General features: G+C 37.7%; 12 protein-coding genes across 12 annotated transcripts; 4 read left to right on the forward strand and 8 right to left on the reverse strand. All coding sequences in view use genetic code 12, as the record gives it.

Moving 5' to 3' along the window:
• Positions 1 to 381: 381 nt before the first annotated feature.
• KGF56_003197 (Arf family guanine nucleotide exchange factor) lies at positions 382 to 729 on the forward strand (the record flags this gene model as incomplete). Its single annotated transcript, XM_049324506.1, has 2 exons — positions 382 to 384; positions 451 to 729. The coding sequence occupies 2 exons, from the start codon at positions 382 to 384 to the stop codon at positions 727 to 729; spliced, it is 282 nt and encodes a 93-aa protein (XP_049179783.1).
• A 229-nt stretch (positions 730 to 958) lies between these two features.
• PRS (putative proline--tRNA ligase) lies at positions 959 to 2,650 on the reverse strand (the record flags this gene model as incomplete). Its single annotated transcript, XM_049324507.1, has 1 exon — positions 959 to 2,650. One exon carries the CDS (start codon positions 2,648 to 2,650, stop codon positions 959 to 961), a length of 1,692 nt encoding a protein of 563 aa, XP_049179784.1.
• Positions 2,651 to 2,995: 345 nt separating this feature from the next.
• Positions 2,996 to 4,309, reverse strand: CSP37 (Csp37p; the record flags this gene model as incomplete). Its single annotated transcript, XM_049324508.1, has 1 exon — positions 2,996 to 4,309. One exon carries the CDS (start codon positions 4,307 to 4,309, stop codon positions 2,996 to 2,998), a length of 1,314 nt encoding a protein of 437 aa, XP_049179785.1.
• Positions 4,310 to 5,790: 1,481 nt separating this feature from the next.
• On the reverse strand, positions 5,791 to 6,429 carry KGF56_003200 (phosphatidylinositol N-acetylglucosaminyltransferase; the record flags this gene model as incomplete). The annotated part of the gene is made up of 1 exon (XM_049324509.1): positions 5,791 to 6,429. One exon carries the CDS (start codon positions 6,427 to 6,429, stop codon positions 5,791 to 5,793), a length of 639 nt encoding a protein of 212 aa, XP_049179786.1.
• Positions 6,430 to 6,690: 261 nt separating this feature from the next.
• On the reverse strand, positions 6,691 to 8,841 carry KGF56_003201 (transcription factor TFIIIB subunit; the record flags this gene model as incomplete). The annotated part of the gene is made up of 1 exon (XM_049324510.1): positions 6,691 to 8,841. The coding sequence occupies one exon, from the start codon at positions 8,839 to 8,841 to the stop codon at positions 6,691 to 6,693; it is 2,151 nt and encodes a 716-aa protein (XP_049179787.1).
• A 145-nt stretch (positions 8,842 to 8,986) lies between these two features.
• Positions 8,987 to 10,099, forward strand: KGF56_003202 (uncharacterized protein; the record flags this gene model as incomplete). The annotated part of the gene is made up of 1 exon (XM_049324511.1): positions 8,987 to 10,099. The coding sequence occupies one exon, from the start codon at positions 8,987 to 8,989 to the stop codon at positions 10,097 to 10,099; it is 1,113 nt and encodes a 370-aa protein (XP_049179788.1).
• Positions 10,100 to 10,134: 35 nt separating this feature from the next.
• Positions 10,135 to 11,283, reverse strand: LYS12 (homoisocitrate dehydrogenase; the record flags this gene model as incomplete). Its single annotated transcript, XM_049324512.1, has 1 exon — positions 10,135 to 11,283. The coding sequence occupies one exon, from the start codon at positions 11,281 to 11,283 to the stop codon at positions 10,135 to 10,137; it is 1,149 nt and encodes a 382-aa protein (XP_049179789.1).
• A 452-nt stretch (positions 11,284 to 11,735) lies between these two features.
• Positions 11,736 to 12,512, reverse strand: MGE1 (Mge1p; the record flags this gene model as incomplete). The annotated part of the gene is made up of 1 exon (XM_049324514.1): positions 11,736 to 12,512. The coding sequence occupies one exon, from the start codon at positions 12,510 to 12,512 to the stop codon at positions 11,736 to 11,738; it is 777 nt and encodes a 258-aa protein (XP_049179790.1).
• Positions 12,513 to 13,838: 1,326 nt separating this feature from the next.
• On the forward strand, positions 13,839 to 14,810 carry KGF56_003205 (mitochondrial 37S ribosomal protein uS15m; the record flags this gene model as incomplete). The annotated part of the gene is made up of 1 exon (XM_049324515.1): positions 13,839 to 14,810. One exon carries the CDS (start codon positions 13,839 to 13,841, stop codon positions 14,808 to 14,810), a length of 972 nt encoding a protein of 323 aa, XP_049179791.1.
• A 52-nt stretch (positions 14,811 to 14,862) lies between these two features.
• KGF56_003206 (MIND complex subunit) lies at positions 14,863 to 15,474 on the reverse strand (the record flags this gene model as incomplete). Its single annotated transcript, XM_049324516.1, has 1 exon — positions 14,863 to 15,474. The coding sequence occupies one exon, from the start codon at positions 15,472 to 15,474 to the stop codon at positions 14,863 to 14,865; it is 612 nt and encodes a 203-aa protein (XP_049179792.1).
• Positions 15,475 to 16,481: 1,007 nt separating this feature from the next.
• Positions 16,482 to 17,363, forward strand: KGF56_003207 (uncharacterized protein; the record flags this gene model as incomplete). Its single annotated transcript, XM_049324517.1, has 1 exon — positions 16,482 to 17,363. One exon carries the CDS (start codon positions 16,482 to 16,484, stop codon positions 17,361 to 17,363), a length of 882 nt encoding a protein of 293 aa, XP_049179793.1.
• A 343-nt stretch (positions 17,364 to 17,706) lies between these two features.
• Positions 17,707 to 19,374, reverse strand: KGF56_003208 (uncharacterized protein; the record flags this gene model as incomplete). The annotated part of the gene is made up of 1 exon (XM_049324518.1): positions 17,707 to 19,374. The coding sequence occupies one exon, from the start codon at positions 19,372 to 19,374 to the stop codon at positions 17,707 to 17,709; it is 1,668 nt and encodes a 555-aa protein (XP_049179794.1).
• Between the last annotated feature and the right edge of the window lie 205 nt (positions 19,375 to 19,579).

Raw genomic sequence — 19,579 nt, forward strand, 5'->3', positions numbered from 1 at the left:
AAATCAAAGTTATTACTATTTCGAATTCATAACTTTGTTCCTTTTCTCTTTTTCTTTTTTTTTTCTCTTCCTCTTCTCTCGCTGCGACAATTGAAGCGCGCTTCTTTGTTATAGAGGGGAGGAGGAGGAGGAGGAGGAGGAGGTGGGGGGGAAGAAAAAAAAAAAAAAAAAGAAAAAAGAAAGGAAGGGAGAACACGTGATTGACATACACGTGATCTTTTACACGTGTATTGCTTACACGTGACAGGTATTTACGGTAGCGCAGAAGATGACAGATGGAGAAAAAAAAAATTGCAAGGTGAAAAAAAAAAAAGAGGTTGGTTGATATTGATTACGTGTGAAGTATAAACTGGGATTAAAGAGTAGAAGAATTGTATAATAATGGTATGTGTCAGGTGAGTGATTTGGAGATTTACAAAATTGAAGAACTAACTTATTATTATGTTCTAGTCTACGTCATCATCAGTTCAAGCGCCAGGCGGGTTGAGAAGCGCGGTTAAGAGAAAGTCCACCGCCGAGAAGAAGGCTCAAACGAGTAGTGCTACACCATTGAGCACAAGGTCTGCCGGTGCCGGTGGAAGCTCATCGACAATGATGAAATTGTTTACAGATGAAGCTCAAGGGTTGAGAGTCGATCCTTTGGTTGTGTTGTTTTTAGCTGTTGGTTTTATTTTTTCAGTAATAATCTTACATGTATTTGCAAAGATTACTGGTAAGCTTGGTTTGTAGAGAGAATGATGAAAATTGAGGGTGTAAATGTAGAGGTCAATCGGTTAGCAAAACCAATATAGATGTGAGATTATATTTGCAAAACCATTACAGATGTGAGATTTTATTTGAACCAATGTGGATGTCAAATTTATTACAGATGTGAGATTTTATGTGGATGTCAAATTTTATTACAAATGTGAGATTTTATTTAGTCAATGCTTTTTTTTTTTTAAATGTGAATAGTTATTTACAAGTAATCTAATAGATTTTTCACAACAAAAGGTAGATGCTCCTTATCAACAAAATGCTTAACGTCTTTTCCATCCAAATATTGTGTTTCCCAATAAAAATCATCCTCTTTTTGTTTTTGTTTTTGCAACCTTGTCAAAGAATCGTAATATCCGTTTTTCCTTTCACCTCTAACTTCAATTTCCACTCGAGGGTAATTCTTACCTAAAATTACCACCAATGGAATGCCCATCATATTTGATTGCATAATCTTTTTACCTATAGAAACATCTCTATCGTCCCATCTATAATCGGTCTCCAGCAATAGTGAGGCAAGCTCTTTAACGAATCTCGATTCTTCATTTGAAATAACCGTAACTTGCCACGGCGCAATACTAGCAGGCCATCTTAATCCATGCGAGTCCCTGTTAATCTCGGCAACTGCTGCAATAACCCTACTGATGCCAATTCCATAACAGCCCATTTTGACATTCTTAGTTTCAAGAGTGCCTTCATTCACAGGCACAACAACTTTCAAATCCAATGGTTTCGAGTACTTTTCATCCAAATAAAAAGTATGTCCAACCTCAATGGCATTCAGTTGCACCAAGTGTCCCTTCTCACACTCTCCACAAATTTCACCCTCTTTGGCAAGCACAATCGGTATATCAGTTAGTGTAGTAATCATTGATCTGTTGATGAAGTTTACTGGAAAATCTGGGAAATTTGAGCGAGAAGTCAATCTAGCATCCATTATTCGTACAACCCTTTTAGATAACTCATCACCAGTGTTGGTACTGAATTCTTCAAGTATTTCCTTCTCTGGTTTACAATGACTCAAATCTAAATCGGGCACCTCTTGTTGAACAAACCTTGGCTCTAAAGTTCGACTTGCAGGATAATATGCGCAGATCAAAGTAGATTTGTCTCTATTCATAAAATATCCAACAGCTACATCATCATCTCCCTCAGCCAACTTGTTCAGCTCTGCTTCTTTTATTGGGAAAGCAGTTGTAACTTCCAGATTTGAAATGTGACCACATGAATTACATGTAAATACAGTATCCTCTCCATTTTCGTTCAAGAAATGCCATTCGTGACTCATATCACCACCCATTTCTCCACTATCAGCTTTTGCCTTGACATAAGGAACCCCAATTTTACGAAAAATTTGATGATAAGCATCAACTACTGAAGAATAGTTCTTTAATGCGTGGGCTTCGTCAATATCAAACGAGTAAGCATCCTTCATTAAAAACTCCTTGCCTCGTAACAACCCGCCTCTTGGCCTTTTCTCGTCACGAAACTTTTGGTTTATTTGGTAAAATTTAAACGGAAGTTGCTTATAACTATCTAAATTCCTCTTTGCATACTCGGTTATCTCTTCTTCGGCTGTAGGCACCAATAAAAAATCATCATTTTTCAATTTAAAAATTTCCTGTTGATCCCATCTTCCTGTTTTCTCCCACAAGGATTTATGGGAAAGAAGCGATAGACGTAGTTCCTCGTATCCACAATGGTCCAAACAATGGCGAATAATCGAACTAACCTTATCTTGAATTAAAAGGCCCATTGTCGTCCAATTGGCTAAACCAGATCGTGGATATGAAACTATACCGAGCTTGTGTAAAAGCTCAAATGTTGGGATCTTAGACTCGCATTTGAATTTGGAAAGCTGAAATCCATAAAGCTTCGGTACTTGTTTGATCATTTCATAGTCGGAGAAAGCAGAAAGCTTCTCTTTTTCTCTTCTTTTCCTGTTCCCTTTTCCAGTTCCTTTTCCAGTTCTAGTTCCTTTTCCTTTTCCTTTTCCTTTTTTTCTTCCAGAGATTCAACAAAACTTCAAATCAGAAGAAATAAAATAATTGAAATGTTTTCTTTTTATATATTTCTATACATAATGAAAAAATATACAAACTTGTCTACCACAATAAAATCTCAACTCCAGCACAATTAAACATACAAGCTGTACCAAGAAGCTATATTTTGCAGAGAAAAGGAGGTTGATACATTTGTTTGTTTTTTTATTCTTCCTTTTTTTTTTCCTTTTTTTTTTTTACTTGAAAACATCACTCAATTTGCTTTTAATGTCATTATAGACATCCTCACTGTACAAACGCAAGTTCTCTAAAGAGCTGTTGAAATCTTCCTTGGCTTTGGATAATTTTTTGTTCTTTTCTGGATCGTTGATTAATTGGTTTTGTAAATCTTCAAAATGTACCTTGGCCTGTTCATATTGTTTCATTGCATTTTCGTACTCAACATTATACTTCTTGTTGAGCTGATTTGTTGCGTCATTTACAGTTTTCCCCAAATTGCTATAGTACTTGTTGAATTCCTCTTTTGAGTTGTGAAATTGTTTCTTCAACTCGTCGGAAGCTTCGTTCCATTTCTTATCGGTCCAAGCAGCCAAATCTTCTGTTTGCTTACTAACTTCATCGCTCTTTTTGTTTCCCCATTTGATCCATGACTTTTTCTCTTCTTCGGCTTTAGCCTTGGCTTCATCGGCTTTAGCAGATCCCCAATTTACTAACCCATCTTTAGTATCCTCTGCTTGCTTTTTCGCTTCTTCGGCTTTATCAGATCCCCAACTAAATAATTTATCCTTCTTCTTTTCAGCATCAGTTTGTGCTTGATCAACTTTTTTAGAGCCCCAGTTTGTCCATTCGTCCTTGGTTTTGACTACTTCATCTGCCTTGTCTGCAACCCAATTGGTAGCCTTGTTCTTTTCCTTCTCAGCATCAGCTTTCACATCATCGACTTTTTGCGAAGTCCAACTAGACCATTGGTCCTTCTTTTTTTCAGCTTCGTCTGCCTTTTCAGAGCCCCATGCGCTCCATTCGTTTTTTTTCTTTTCAACCTTATTTTTGGCATCGTCTAGTTTATCATTACCGCTGCTGCTCTTTCTAAACCAATTTCCAAAAATGGACTCTTCCTTCACTTCAGGTAAAGGACCCATTGAAGATAATTGAGTCTCTCCCGTTTTTACTTTACCTTCACCCAAACAATTGATAAAATCGATATATTTTTGCATTCCCAAAACAAAAACAGATTTTTCGTCCCTTGGTTTAACTGCATCTTCAACGTGTTTCTTGTAGTTTGTTGCATCTCCTTTCAAGTCTTTGTAAGTTTGCAGATTGCTGACACTGCTTTTGATTTCCTCAGTTTTCTTTTGAATCTGTTTTTTTCCATCTTCCAATTTATCTGTCAATTTGTTGTTTAAATCACTACTCTTTTTATCGATTTTAGCTGTTTGTTGAGCCAATTGATGATGCTCTTTTCTAGGCAAGATCCGCTCAACATTCTGGTCATAATAGTAAACACCACCGAGAATAACAGCAGCACCCAAAGCGTATTTTCCAGCTGACATAGTTATCAAATAAACTTAAAAGTTGTTATAGAATATATAAGCTCAATTCCTTTTTTTTTTCAAGCAAAAAGTAATAGACAATTAGCAAGTGTGATTTTAAAGGAAAATCACTTTATATTTCAATGGGTCATATTGTTCTGAATTTTATTTTTATCTTTGCTAAGTGGCCCATTTACGTCATGTAGGTTGGTTCTTTTTTTTTTTTTTTTTTTTTTTTTTTTTTTTTTTTTTTTTTTTTTTTTTTTTTTCATGTTGCTTGCTATGTTGAAATAAGGGGGGAGAGAAAGAGAGAGAGAGAGAGAGAGAGAGAGAGGAGAGAAGTAGATGGCTTTCCTAATTAAGATCTACTTAATTATGCTTTTTTTTGTGGAGGGTTTAAACGTTGTATGATCTATTTTCGCTTGAGTTGCTATGAAAAATGCGCAAAGAGACTCGAGACTATTGAGCAAAGCGAGATAGTGGAGCACACTCACTATCACTATCGAGCAAAGCGAGAACATTGACTGACACTATTGACTGACACTATTGACCTATCGACCTATTCTATCGAGCAAAGCGAGAACATTGACTGACACTATTGACACTATCAATACTATCTCGCTCTGCTCAAAAGTGTTGAAACAAGCTACTGAGTGTTGCTCCACTATATATTCCCCGGGCTCTTTATTTACATATTTATTGGTTTTTCAGTAAACTAAAAAAACCAACTGGCATATATTTAATTAATATTTACTCTAGCATGATTGATTTATGTTAATTGAAATAAGTAAAATGTATGATATTTCTAGCAATTGAGAATAAAAAATAGAAATTTAGAGTGCTTTAAAGACGTAAACTACAGTGCTATTAAAGGCATTCAATTGTGCTATTTCAGAGTTATCGTAAATTACAAGTCATTAAATTTATGGTTGTAAAATTCTTCTTCCCAATTCTAATGAAATTTCTTTCCCTTTACTGAAATTCTTACTCTTTCTTTAATAATGAAATTCTTTCTGTTTCTTTAATAATGAAATTCTTTCACTTCCAGTATGACAAGCCAAAATGTACTTGTTTGGTGAAACTCTTTAGTTTAATCCTCTGCTGTGTGATTTGTAAAATTGGCTATTACATAGATCATCTAGAGCAAGGTGAGGGGGGGGTCTATAAAGAGAGGAAACTGCTCCACGTTTACCAAGCGAATTTCAATAAAGTCACGTGATAAATCTATCGACACTATCGACACTATCGACACTAACGACACTATCGAGCAGAGCGAGATAGTGTCATCAGTAAGTGTGCTCCACTATTGAGCGGAGCGAAACAGTGTCGATAGTGTCTACAGAGTGATGCTCCACTATCTCGCTCTGCTCAATAGTGGAGCATCACTCTGTAGTTTGCTCAATAGTGGAACAACACTCAGTAGCTTGTTTCAACACTACCTCGCTCCGCTCGATAGTGTCGATAGTGTCGATAGTTTTTCTATTATCTATTATTTCTCTAAGCTAATGCAATTGTTTCAATCCTTGACTTGGTTTTCTCCTCCAGTACCGCCTTGTTTCACCAAACAACAACTGTCTACTCAATTTCCATACTTGTAGCAATATCTCCTTCCTCGGTAAAAACTCCTCAAAAACAACCTTTATATTATTATCTCCTTCTTCTCCTGTCATTTCCTTTACCGTGTTGTCCTTAGTTAAAATACATAAATAAAAAATAACTTGCGCATAATTGTGAAATCCTTCATGTATAACAAAATCAATCATCTTGTCAATGGGGATAAAAGTATTCGAGTTTTGGAAAAACCATGTTCTGCGTACAGAAAGTTGAGCACCAATTCCCCTCATCACTATTAATGAGTCCTCTTGTTCTTGAATTAGATATACTATGGCTAGAGCGGCAACATGTGCTCCAATTATCCCTTGTACAGTGCCATCATCTAAAAAATATCCCCAGTTCCGCCACGTGTATGCACACAAACTCACTATAACTATGAACAATAATGGCACTCTCAACCTCAAGAGCACGCTAGGGCGACTTAGCTTAACAGTGAATTTTAGCAAATCCAATTCTTTAATGGCATCAGACCCTCTCTCTGCTATAGGAGGATCAATTTCAAGTATGTAGTTTTTGGAAGAAGACATTCACCTGGTTGTGTGGTTACATATAAATCATTTCAGTGTTGAAGTGACGGAAAGTCCATATATGGCTTGATGACTCAGTCATTAAATATGCCAATTTATGAATATTCCAAACAAAAGAAAAAGAAGTTGAAAAAAAAATAAAAAATAACCTGGAGTGTCACGTGCCTCGAGTTAATTAAAATAAAAAACTGTATTAAATGAAAAACAATTTTGACTTCTTTTGCTTTTAATGTCCATTCCAATAGCCCGCCGATATTTACATTACATTCTCTGATTCCGTTTAACATCATCTATAGAACCAACAACTATTTCATTCTTACGCAATTCTTTCACCTTCTCGGCTCTCGTCATTGGCTTAGTACCGGTTCTAATTTCAATTTCTCTTCTTCTGCTAGCTTCTGCATCTTCTCTATATGCTTTTTCCCGTTCCATGGCAATCGCATTCATACTTTCCTCATGTTCAAACCTTACTTTACGCAAGTTCTCGTTATACTGTTCAATAGTCTTGATATCGTTTTTAACATTTTTTCGGTATTCTTCGAAATCAACAGGCAATTTCCTTTTCAAAGCCAACTCAACCACCTCGGGATATTTCTTCTCTTCCAATGCAAACTTGGACTTGATCTGCTTTCTCGTCCTATGCGGAAACAACTGTGATATCAACGAAAAGTCGGTACCAAACATACTCAATGCTTTGTAAAACTCTTGCAACTCGGCGGAGGTCCACTTGTCCGTATGCAATTGCTTTCCGTAAGTTGCTGAAGTGACAGGGTTAGAATATGGGTTAGCTTGTTCTACAATACGGTTTGAAGTATCCACTCTTTGCTTTACAACTATCGCTGATTCTTCTTTGTACCCTATCTTACCATCTAACAAAGTCAATTGAATTGCCGTTGAAGTTTGCGATTGGTCGTCATCGTCTAGCAGAAACAAGTCTACCTTTTTATTTTTGTTTGTTTTATCATCATCTGATTTGGTATCTTCCAGCGTTTTCCCCTCATTTAAAAGTCTAGCCTCCTCTAGAGAAATTTTCTCTCTTCTTGCTCTGGCTCTATCTAGTCTTCTCTGTGTCTTTTCTTGTTTCATTTGTTTTTCAGCTTCCACTACTAATGCATGATTCGAACTAACTTGCCCAATTTTGAGTGTTGGCTTGCATAAATCTGCCATTGTCATACCTTCGTATGCATAGTCAAGCTCGGCATATAAGCTCAGATCTTCTTCCTTGATATTGACAGGGATTTGACTAACACTGGTAACGGTTGTAACCAAATTATCTGGCTCGATCGGTGCTATATCATCAAGCATGACATCGGCTACCCTTGAAAAGCCATTCTCCGACTTGACTTCTTTTTTCAAAGCATCTTTTCTTCGAAATTTTCTAACCTTGTTTGTCTTTGGATCTATTCCAAGTACAAATTCCTTACTTACTACGTCTTCAGTACGTCGCCTTTTACTCAAAATGGAACTTTCGTCTTCCCTCTCCTTTTCTTCTTCCTTTTCTTTTCCCTTTGCTTTTTCAGATATACTTTTTTTCTCCCTTACCGATTCTGGTTTTGGGTCTGGATCATTCATGATCAAACTCACTGGAGCAGCTCTGGGAACTCCTTTTGGAGACAGTTTATGAAGATCAAGTGCTGAAATGGCAGAATCAGTGGTGGCAAAATCAGCAGCAGCAGAGTTAGCAGCAGCGGGGCGGAGTGGAATTTTTGGATCTAGCATCGAAGGTTTTAATGTGGGCGCAATCGTATTTACAATTGGTATTGGATATGAAACCGATCTTCTTTTTGAGCTTCTAGAAACCAGTGATCTCCTTCTTTTTGCAGTCTTTTGTTGAGGAATAATAATCCTAGCAGGACCTTGAGTAGAAGCAGTGTGAGCCTCATCTTGTGGCTTTTGCGATACTGAAGAGGATCTACTTCTATACCCAACCTGATTAATTCCAGATAATCTTCTTTGACTATGAGAAAATTGTCGAATCTTGTTTTTGTTTTGCTGAATGGATAAATCCCCTTCCTCATTTTCCTCATCGGAACTATCTACAATTGCTGAATCGGGATATTTGGAAATTGCTAGCAGATCGTTTCTTTCAGCTGCAACAGCTATTGTGACGTTTCCAGACTTTTTCAGTAGCCCACTACCTCCTTCAGAAGCCTCTTTTCTCCCTAGTTCTAAAGCTTGGGAATTTGGGGGGGTCTCAAGCGGTCGTATTCGGTCTGCTTCATTATTATGATTATGATGATGATGATGATGCTTCTTCTTCTTCTCGGTGCTTACTGTTACTTGGCTAGTTGGCGTCTTCTGAGTTGCCTCGGGTGTATTGGGTGTAGTTGAAGCCCTAGATATAGCAGATTTTTTACTTGTCTTTTTCACCTTAGGGGTGAAACTTATGCCCTTCTTAACAATACTACTCATGATCTATTCCTCAATTCACTGTTTCTTTACTCCACGAGGAAGAATTTATGAAATTCTTTTTCTTCTGTAGAGTTTTTTATTTTTATTTTTATTTTTTTTTTTCCCCTTCTATGCTTTCAATTCTTTAATTAAAAGCTGATTAGAAATGGGTGCAAAATGCATTTTTACTTGGTCGACAACAAAGGTGGACAATTGGGTTTTGAAATTGGGGCTTTTGTCGAATGATAAGTTCATAGCGTCCACGAGTAGTGGTCTGTTGGCTGGTTACTCCTTGTCGAAATTGGCTTCAACGTCTTTTATTAGTGGAGATGAGATGGCCCATGAGTCTAGTATTAATGATATGAAAGTTATTAATGAAAGTACAATTGTTTCTTGTTCAACTGATGGAGTTAATATTTGGGATATTAGAGCAGCAAATAAGCTAGTTTCACTGATGACAAATTCGAAAAACTCGAATTTCTTGTCTTTAGCGTACAAAGACGGTCTATTAGCTGGCGGAACTGAATTGAGTGGAACCGATGCAGAAGTTCATATATGGGATATCCGGAATTCAAACAATAGTATTGTCAAATCCTTTGTGGATTCGCATCTGGACGATGTGACAGCCTTGGAGTTTCATCCTACTTTGAAACAGTATTTGATGTCTGGTTCTACGGACGGATATGTCAATATATATGATATAAGTAAACCAGACGAAGACGATGCATTACATCAAGTGATAAATTTTGGATCGGTACATTCTTGCCATTTCTTAAGCGAGTCAAGAGTTTCGATCTTGACTCATATAGAAACACTAATGTTTCACGATATGAACAATACAAATTACGAGGACTCCGCAAGTGCAAATTTTGTTGACCTTGGTGACCTACGCGTGAAATGGCCAAACAATAGCTATGTTGTAGACTTGTATCCATCAGGATATATAGCCTATGGTAACAATGAATCGGAAAGCTTGTACATCTTGCCTTTCAATCCAAAGAAGGAACAGTTCAAGGAGTCAAAGAAAATTGAATTACTTGGTGCCCATGGAAAAGAAATTGTTAGAGACGTTTTAGCCATTCCAAATACAACTCAATGTTTAACATGTGGAGAGGATGGAAATATCAAGTTATGGGAATTGCCTCAAAAATTAAAACGTTACCAATTTGAAAAAAGTAAAACGAGCACTTCAAATTCTGCGCACAAAGACGAAGCAAGAGCGATTAAAAAGGATCACAGCAGCAAAAGTAGAAAGGATAGAAGATTCAAACCGTATTAGATATATGTATACGTACTTAAAAAATAAGAGATGTTTCAAAGTCTCTTGATGATATCATCCAAAACTTCTCGAGTGGATGAGTTTCCTCCCAAGTCTGGAGTTTTGATTTTATCTTCTGATAAGTTTGCATCCACTGCTTTGTAAATTTCTGCTGCAGGTTCTGGGTAACCCATGAACTCCAACATCAAAGCAGTGGATCTTATTGTGGCAATTGGGTTGGAAATACCTTTTCCTTCTATATCTGGTGCTGATCCATGACATGGCTCGCCAATTGCAAAGGATTCACCAACATTTGCCGATGGAACAACCCCTAAAGATCCAACCAAAGCTGCTGCACCATCACTTAAAATATCACCATAAAGATTTGGTGCAACTACTACATCAAAAATCTCTGGCTCTCTAAACATACGATAAACCATTGAATCGACAATTTGTTCTTTGTATTCAATTCCACTATATTTATCTTGATTTGCATCGAAAACTGCTTTGCATGACTCTCTGAATAAGCCATCCGATTGTGATAAAACATTAGACTTGTGAGTTACAGTGACAGAGGGTTTCTCGTGTATTTGTTCCGACCCTGCTGATGTGGCATCACGAATGGCTTGCCTTTGCAAGGCAATATCATAGGCCATTTTCGCAATTCTCTTAGAAGCAGTCTCACTAATTCTTTTGATAGCCTCTGCAACTTTTGTTCCATCTTCCCTTTTGAATGTTCTCTCTTCCTTCACATATAAATCCTCGGTGTTTTCACGGACAATTACCATATCAACCGGTCTTCCTATACCCTTGACTGATTTAACAGGACGCACATTAGCGAAAAGACCCAATTTTTTTCTCAAAGCGACAATTGGGGAAGAATATCCTTCTACTTTTGTTGTCGGCGAGGAAACAGCACCAAACAATGCACCATCACACTCGTTTTGCAAAACATCTACTGTCCTATCAGGCAACGCGGTACCTGTCTTTTTGAACAACTCGAACCCAGCTTCTAAATCTACAAATTCAAATTGCAAATCGTGTTTTGATGATAAACTTTCCAAAACTTTCCGTCCAGCGGGAATCACCTCTCTACCAATTCCGTCACCGGGAATTAAACCTATCTTTAATGTTTTCATCACAGACGACGAAGTAGAAAAGAAACGACCAACGACAGGTTTCAAAGGCATCATACTAGCTTTCATTGCCAAAAAAAAGATGTTTTTTTAAAAAAAGAACTAGAAACTACATTTGGAGTAATTATTATTGTTGAAAAATTTCCCCAGTTGGTTTAAAGATTAGATTGAAAAATTTTTGATTACGGCGATAAAAAAGTGACTCATTCGAAATATGATGAGAGGGCATTGTACATAGTTTACCCGAGACCAAGCAAAAACCAACGTTTTGTTATATACCAGTAGTTCCAAGTAACACCATAAGGTAATTCAAAGATTATTCGTTAGTCTAAATGCTATATATTTACAAGATATCAAATAATGAAAAAGTAAGAAAAAAGGAAAAAAAGTGTATGTGACCATCTCCGTTTTACTCTTCAACTTTGACCACCTCCGTTTTACTCTTGAACTTTGACCACCCCCGTTTTACTCTTCAACTTTGACCACCTCCGTTTTACTCTTCAACTTTGACCACCTCCGTTTTACTCTTCAACTTTGACAACACCAACCTTTGCTGGTCTCAAGACCCTGTCATTTAAAGTGTATCCATTTTGTTGAACAAAAAAAACGGTTCCTGGTACTTTGTCCGGGTGGGAAACTTCGAAAGTTGCTTCGTGTAAATTAGGGTCAAATGGTTGATCCAAAGGTTCAATCTTTGAGACTCCGAATTTGGCTAAAGTCTTTTCAAAAATGTTTCTAGTCATATCAACTCCATCGTATAAGTTTTTGACCTCCTCGTTTGATTTCAAAGTTTCTGCCTTTACGTGGCCCAAAGCCAAATCGAAATTGTCTAGTGATTCCAACAACTCCTTGGCAAACTTTTGCAAGGCAAAGTCCTTTGCCTTTTGTTTTTCGATTTTGGTAGTTTCTTGCAAATGACGGAAATCGGCTTTGGCCTGTGTGTAGTGGTTTCTCATTGCCGCCAAATCTTTATCTTTCTTTTCTAGTTTCTCCCTCAATTCGGCAATAATAGCTGGTTCCTTTTCTGTCTCTGCAGCAGCTCCAACAGCATCATCAGCATCAATTTTTTGCTCTTTACCTTGACTTTTCTGTTCAGCTTCACCCTTTTCAGCTTCTACTTTTTCAGCTTCCCCTTTCTCAGCAGCTGCACCATTCTCCTGTGCTTTTGTTGAGTTATAACGTTTTGAAACTTGAAATGGCCTGATTGTTGAGACCAGTGATGAAAATTGTCGAGAAATAACAACTCTATTACGAACAACCGCTGACCTTTTTATACATTGAAGTAAAGTTGCTTGCATTCTTATAGAGTACCTCCTTGAGTTTAACAGCTATCTGGTTAAGTGCTAATAGCTATCGTCAAATGTAAAAAGAGATATATATATAGAGCCATCTAAATTGATTGTCACCTCTTCTCATACAGAGATGAAAAAAAAACTTGGTAGCGTTCTTCAAAGGAGAGAAGAAAAAGAAAAAGGGAGTCGAATCATGGAAGCGAAGAAGAGCTAAGAAGAGCCTAAAAGGCGATGGGGGGGTCCTTAAAACAGACCTTTAACAACTTGTTATTATACTAAACAGTTGTGTAAATTGAAAAAAGTTTTAATGTACAAATGAAAAGAGCGTTTAGGACTATTTCGACGGCTTAACAATACGTCGTTTTTAGAATTAACTAGCCGTGCATTTAGTTTAACTACGGCGACACTAGGGCGACATTAGGGAGCGAAGCGAGCTAGTGGAGCACACTTACCAGACTATCGAGCAGAGCGACACTAGGAAGCAATTAGACTATCGAGCAGACCCGTCTGTGTTTCATCTTGAGTCTGAATTGGTAGAGCCTGTAAATTAACGCTAGTAGAGTAGAAGCTAGTAGAGTAGAAGCTAGTAGAGTAGAAGCTAGTAGAGTAGAAGCTAGTAGAGTAGAAGCTAGTAGAGTAGAAGCTAGTAGAATTACACCAATAGAGTAGTAGTTTAACTTTTGTTTTTGATTTTGTGGTTGTTTTTTTCGCCTGTCAAGATTGCTGAGGCTGGCACGAACTGTGGTACGACGACGCCAGGGGAGGGGTCGAAAGAGTGACGCTGATAGGACCAGTGGGCCAAACGAGCAACGACAATAGAGTAACGCCAGTAGAGCCTCTAAAGTTGAGTCAATAATTTTTGTAGAGTAGAGTCTGTAGAGCCTGTAGAGTAATGCCAGTAGAGTAAGCAGAGAAAGTGTGGTAACACCAGTAGAGCCAGTAGAGTAGAGCACTTTAATATATACATCCTCCCTCGATCTCCTCTTCTCACAATCTCCTCTCACAATCTCCTCTCACAATCTCCTCTCACAATCTCCTCTCACAATCTCCTCTCACAATCTCCTCTCACAATCTCCTCTCACAATCTCCTCTCACAATCTCTCTTCATCATCCCTCAATCTACTCCCACAATCTCTCTTCATCATCCCTCAATCTCCTCTTCATCTACTTTACCTTCTCCATCTTCTTCACCTTCTCCATCTTTGATACTCAAAAAAGTCACTTTTAAAGAGAGGAAAAAAAAATAGTGAGCTTTCAAGAGAGATGAAAAATTTTGATGAAAAATTAAAAGGTTAATTAGTAAAGATATCAATAAAGGTCTTCTGGGCTATAATGCTAAGATTCTTTACACGGCCTTTCTCGATAGGGCGACCTTTTTTACTCAAGGATGTTCAAATTCCCGAGGTTAAACTATCACCGAAACTTGCAGCTAAGCAGTTTATAGGATCCGATGTGTCTTTCAATAGGGAAAGAAGACTAAGAAGAAAAGAGAGAAGAATGAAGAAACAGATTATTCGCGATGTTAATACGTTGAAACAGTATGATATCAAAAACGTGCCATTCCAAGTTGACCCGGTTTTGGGTGACCCTCGTAGCACTTTTATGCCTAGAGTATTGCAGAAAGTTGAAAATCTGGAGTATAAGTTGGCATATGGAATCGACCGTGTTGAATTAGAAAAGGTTTTATACGCACAAGAGAAGTTACTACTCGAAAAAGCAGCAGACAACGAGGAGCTCCGTCAAGATGTAGAGAAAAGTGGCAAAGAGAAAAAGAATGCTGTTTTAACTATTTTGAACTTGAGAAACACAAATTCCCAAGATAAAAAAAAAATGGCAATTCAATATGCTCGAGAAGAGGTGCAAAGATATGATGGCGATACTGCATCTCCTGAAGTTCAAGCAGCTATATTGACAGTAAAAATTCATTTCGGAATGGATCATGTCAAGGCCAACAAAAACGATCATGCTTCAAGGCAATTGGTTAGAGAGTTGGTGCAATATAGGCAAAAGCTTTTGAGATATTTGAAAGAAAAGAATCCAGAGAGATATTATTATGCCTTGGCCAAATTAGGATTAACAGATGATGTGGTTGTGAGAGAGTTTTCAATGGGAAAGCAATATTTGCAAGATTACAAAATTTGGGGTGACAAAGTCTTGGTGAAGGAAACCGCTAGTATGAAGAGGAAAAACATGAGACTCAAGAACCTCAAAGACAAGGTTAACGAATATCACCAATTGGCAAAGAAAAACTTTGAAATCTTGAACCGAGAGAAGCAAAAAACAACCACTAGATCATCAAAGTGAAAAAGTATTTATCATTACTTGTAAATAATAAATCTGCTTTTGTTTTAAAAATTCATGTAAACTTTTCTTTTAGGTCAATGATGCTGTCCATTTTCACTGGGTCTGATGTCACAAAACTAGCTTGCTCTTTAATCGGTATCAAGACATCCTGTATCTGCGAGTTGATTGCGCTTGCATTAGCGATAATCTTTCTCAACTTTTCCTCAAGCTCCTCGTTATCGGAATAGGTTTTTAAGTAAACTTTTTCCAACGCGAGCAATGTATCTTCCTTTTTATTCAAAATCATTGAGTCTATAATTTCTGACGAAGATAGCTGGTCTATATGAACTGGTAATGATTCGGCACTGCTCATTTTTCCCTGTTCTCTTTGGAAAGCATTTTGAATTACTTCATCTAAATCATTAAGCTTTGACGAAAGATCATTTTCTTCATAAATGTGGTCAAACTCAGCAAGAGTTTCTTCAAGTAGATACTTTTCTAGTTGATTCAGTCCTGTTTCTAGACTCTTTAACCCAACCTCTGACTCGGCAATTTCCTTGTAGCAAGATTTAATCTGGTCTGTAGTTAAGGAAGTTTTAAGAACCTGTTCCACAGCTTTTTTCCCAACTAATTGAAGCCTTTCAAACCGCACTTTATGGATATTCTTTTCATTGGTAGATGACATAGATGCTGAAACCTATTATATATCTCTCTCTGATTGTGTGTGTGCCTAAAACTAGTGGTTATTCTTCTCCTTCTAATAGTTATCTGTTTATATTCCCCTTCCCTCTATAGAAACATCAACAATTTCTTTGTGTTTGACTTATTTCTTAATCGGGTATATAGTGCGGCTCCTCCGTATTCAGCGGAAAACTTTGCTACCAGGTGTAACCACCGACACTATCGAGCAGAGCGAGATAGTGGAGCACACTAGCTGCCACCGACACTATCGACACTATCAAGCAGAGCGAGATAGTGGAGCAGCACTGAATATTTTTAATCCTTGAAACTATCTCGCTCTGCTCGATAGTGGAGCACACTAGCTGCCACCGACACTATTGACCGACGGGCTACTTCAAAAATAAATCTGTAGTGACTTTTATAATATAGATTCCTCTATACGAAGACTAGACGTGTGAAACAAGTCTAGACGAAAGAATGTAGATTAAAGAGTAGAGTAGCGAGAAGAGGAGAGAGTAGAGTAGAGCTCACTATCGAGCAGAGCGAGATAGTAGAGCAATACTCAGTAGCTTATTGCGACACTATCTCGCTTTCTGTGCTCTCTGGTGGACAGGTTATAATAGCTCGCTGCGTTCCCTTCACTGGAGATGATAGCTCGCTGCGCTCGCTTCGTTAGAGATAAACTCCAAACAGCCACCTATCTGAAGCCGATAGCATTTGTGTGGTCAGTACTGCTCCACTATCTCGCTTCGCTCGATAGTGTCGAGGCCGATAATGTCGAAGCCGATAGTGATGGTCAGTGCTCCACTATCTCGCTTCGCTCGATAGATAGTGTCGCCTGTCTCTGCTTTGTTTCTTTTTGTAAGAGAAGAAAAAAAAGAATGGCAAACTATAGAGAGATTGAAAAAGATTAACTTTTAAGGTAACTTTTATATTGACAGATATACTTATTTTATAGAGAGGTATACTTTTGTTACACACAGGTTCTTCTTCTTCTTTCTCCTCCTTGATATGTCCGATCCAAAGTTATTGATAGCTGAAGCTGAGAAGCTACTCAAACCGCAACTGGGTTTCTTCCTGTTCATATCTGGTTCTTCACAGTCGCTTCGAAAAGAAGATGCTACTGATTTGTATATTCAAGCTGCTAATAGTTATCGGTTAAGCAAGGATTTCAACCAAGCTGGAAACCAATTTTTAAAAGCAGCGGAAATCCAACAAAGTTTGAATAATCATAATGGCGCGGCTAACCACCTTGTTGAGGCATACAAGTGTTTCAAGACTTTATCGCCAACTGATGCAATTGATGCATTATCGCAAGCAATACACATTTTCTTGACTCAAAACGGTCAATTTAGAAGAGCGGCAAATTTCACTATGGACTTGGCTGAGTTGTATGAGAGTGTTGGTGATTTTGGGAATGCTATTAAGAGCTATGAGCAAGCAGGTGACTACTTCACTACGGATCATGCAGAAGCCCTTTCCAGTAAAGCGTTTTTGAAGTGCGCCGATTTGTCTGCTTTTAGTGGAGAGTACAAAAAAGCTATATCAATGTACGATGTCGTTATAAAAAACCTGTTGAATAGCTCATTGGCGAAATGGAGCTTGAAAGATTATTTTTTCAAAGTGCTCTTATGTGTTTTAAACATGAATGATCTCGTTGAAGTTGAGAAAAGAATGGAGAGGTACGCAGAAGAAGATCCCAACTGGTTGGGTTCTAGAGAATGCAAGCTAATCGAAGGTATTTTAGAAAGCATCAACAATGGCGATGTTGAGGATTTCTCGGATAAGGTGTTTGAGTTTGATAAATTTAGTAAACTTGATAAATTAAAGACTCAGTTATTGTTGAAAATTAAGACAACAGTTGTTGATAACGATGACGTTGATATATTATAGTTGTATAGACAATTGAAACACCACTTTCTCCTACTGCGCCTATACTCGCTCACTCATTGGCTCACTCATTGGCTCATTCATTGGCTCACTCATTGGCTCACTCAGGCTTACAAACTCATTCGCTCAAATACACGCATTTCTTTTCTCTACATCAAGAGCTTTATCGACTTAGACACTTGTTATCATTATATACATATATGTGTATTTTATATCAAGGTATTGTAAATATTATTGTTAATTAGATATTTCTTTTTTTGTAAAAGCAAACTGCAAGAGTCATAAATAGGAGTGTTACCTCTTCATCTTCATCTTCATCCTCCAAGAAAGACTAAAGAATATTAAATTACTTGGTCTTTTTAAAGTATTCACCGTATAATGGATCACGGATTTTTTCGTATCTCTCCCTGGTCCAACGTCTAAAGCTCTTACCCCATACGGTAAAGATAAGGTAACTACCGTTGATAATTAACGAAAGACCAAACATGACGTATGTACTACCCATCAAACCTTGAGCGGTAATCCATGGTGAAATACCAAAAGTGAAACACATACCAATCATGTTTCTAATGAACAACATAAGAACAAGACTCTCACTAGCCAAGTGCGAGTAACTCTCAACAGCGTAAACCAAACAAATCGAGCCAGAAGAACTCATTGCAAAACCCATAAAACCTTGTCCAATGACAACAGAGATAGCCCAATGAGCTCCATAGTGTGAACCCAAACCGTAAGCTAAGATACCAGCAGCATTAATAATTGTTGGAACAACCATAGTTTGCAATCTGTGTTCTGGTTCCAAGATACCATTATTACGCTTGGCCATTTTCACAGCAAACCAATCGACAAATTGACCTCCATAGAACATACCAACACAGTTACCTACAAACACCGCAACATTGGTTAAACCGACATTTTGGACACTAAAGTTATATGGTGCAGCTTCGTAGATAAGACCTTGGGTGTTAACAAGCAATGACAACCAAAACATTTGGAAACCGTAAATCAAACCACCCCAAACAACAGCAGGGAAAGTAATCAAGTAAAATGGTCTCAAGAAAATACACATCCAGGATCTAATATCGTTTTGTTCGGTGTGAACCCAGTTTCTCTTGTGTGCCCATGTGTATTCGACTTGTGATGAGTGGGTGGAGTCGTCATCTGTTTTAACCTCAATTTCAGCATTGTCTTTACCGTCTTTGGCTTCACTTGCAACAGCTTCACCACTAGTGATAGATTTAAGTTGTGTAAGAATACCCTCTTCCAAGGCTTCCTCTTCATTATCTGAACGTCTAAAAGTTGTATCTTCCATCCAAATTATTTGAATCACCAATAATGGAACGTAGATGATAATTTGGATGTAGTAACACCATTCCCAAGGTAAATTGTCAGCAATGTAACCACAAGCCACTGGACCCAAGAAACTACCGGCGTACAATGCAAAAATCAAAGAACTGAAAGCAGTAGATCTTTCATGCTGGAAATACAAATCGGTGGAGGTAATTTCCACAAGGGTATCGACGGGAGCAGCAGAAATACCGGCCAAAACTTTAAAAACCAATAAATAACCGATATTGGTGGAAAATGAACCAATAATGCATCCAACAATAATGATGATTGTACATACGTTGTAAACAAACTGTTTTCCCAATTTCAAACCAGTTGGTTGAACAAACAAAATACCGACACCCAAAAATAAGAAACCAAAAGCAACTGCAACACCCATCATTTGGAAATCACTGTTCCATTCATCAATCCAAGTGACAAATAATGGACCCATAAAGTTAATACTAACAGCCAACATAAAAGCCCAGAACCAGACTAAACCGAATTGCAAGTTTCTTTTACGTTTTGACCATCTCAATGGATCATTAACATTTGAACTTGGTTGCGGGTGCAAAATGATATCACCTGAATCAGCCTTTTTCACATTTAATGTACCTTCAAGATCCACAAGATGCACGGTACCAGGTGGAAAATCAAAATTGTTTTTAGTATTGGCTGTCGCTGACATTTTTTCTTTCCTTTTCTATTTTCTATTTGACTTTGTTGTGTAAAAGATAGAAAGAGAGAGACACTTGATGCTCGGATCGATATATAAAAAAAACTTGGTGAAGCAAAAGAGGAAACATGGGGGTATTTAAATATTTGAATTATAATGAGGAAGAAAGAGAGGACTCAGAAAGAAGAGCGGTGAGGTGTGAGGGAACGGGGGGGGG

This window comes from Candida oxycetoniae (genome assembly GCF_023343755.2).
Source record: "Candida oxycetoniae strain CBS 10844 chromosome Unknown scaffold28, whole genome shotgun sequence".
In the NCBI taxonomy this organism is placed as follows: Eukaryota; Fungi; Ascomycota; class Pichiomycetes; order Serinales; family Debaryomycetaceae; genus Lodderomyces; species Lodderomyces oxycetoniae.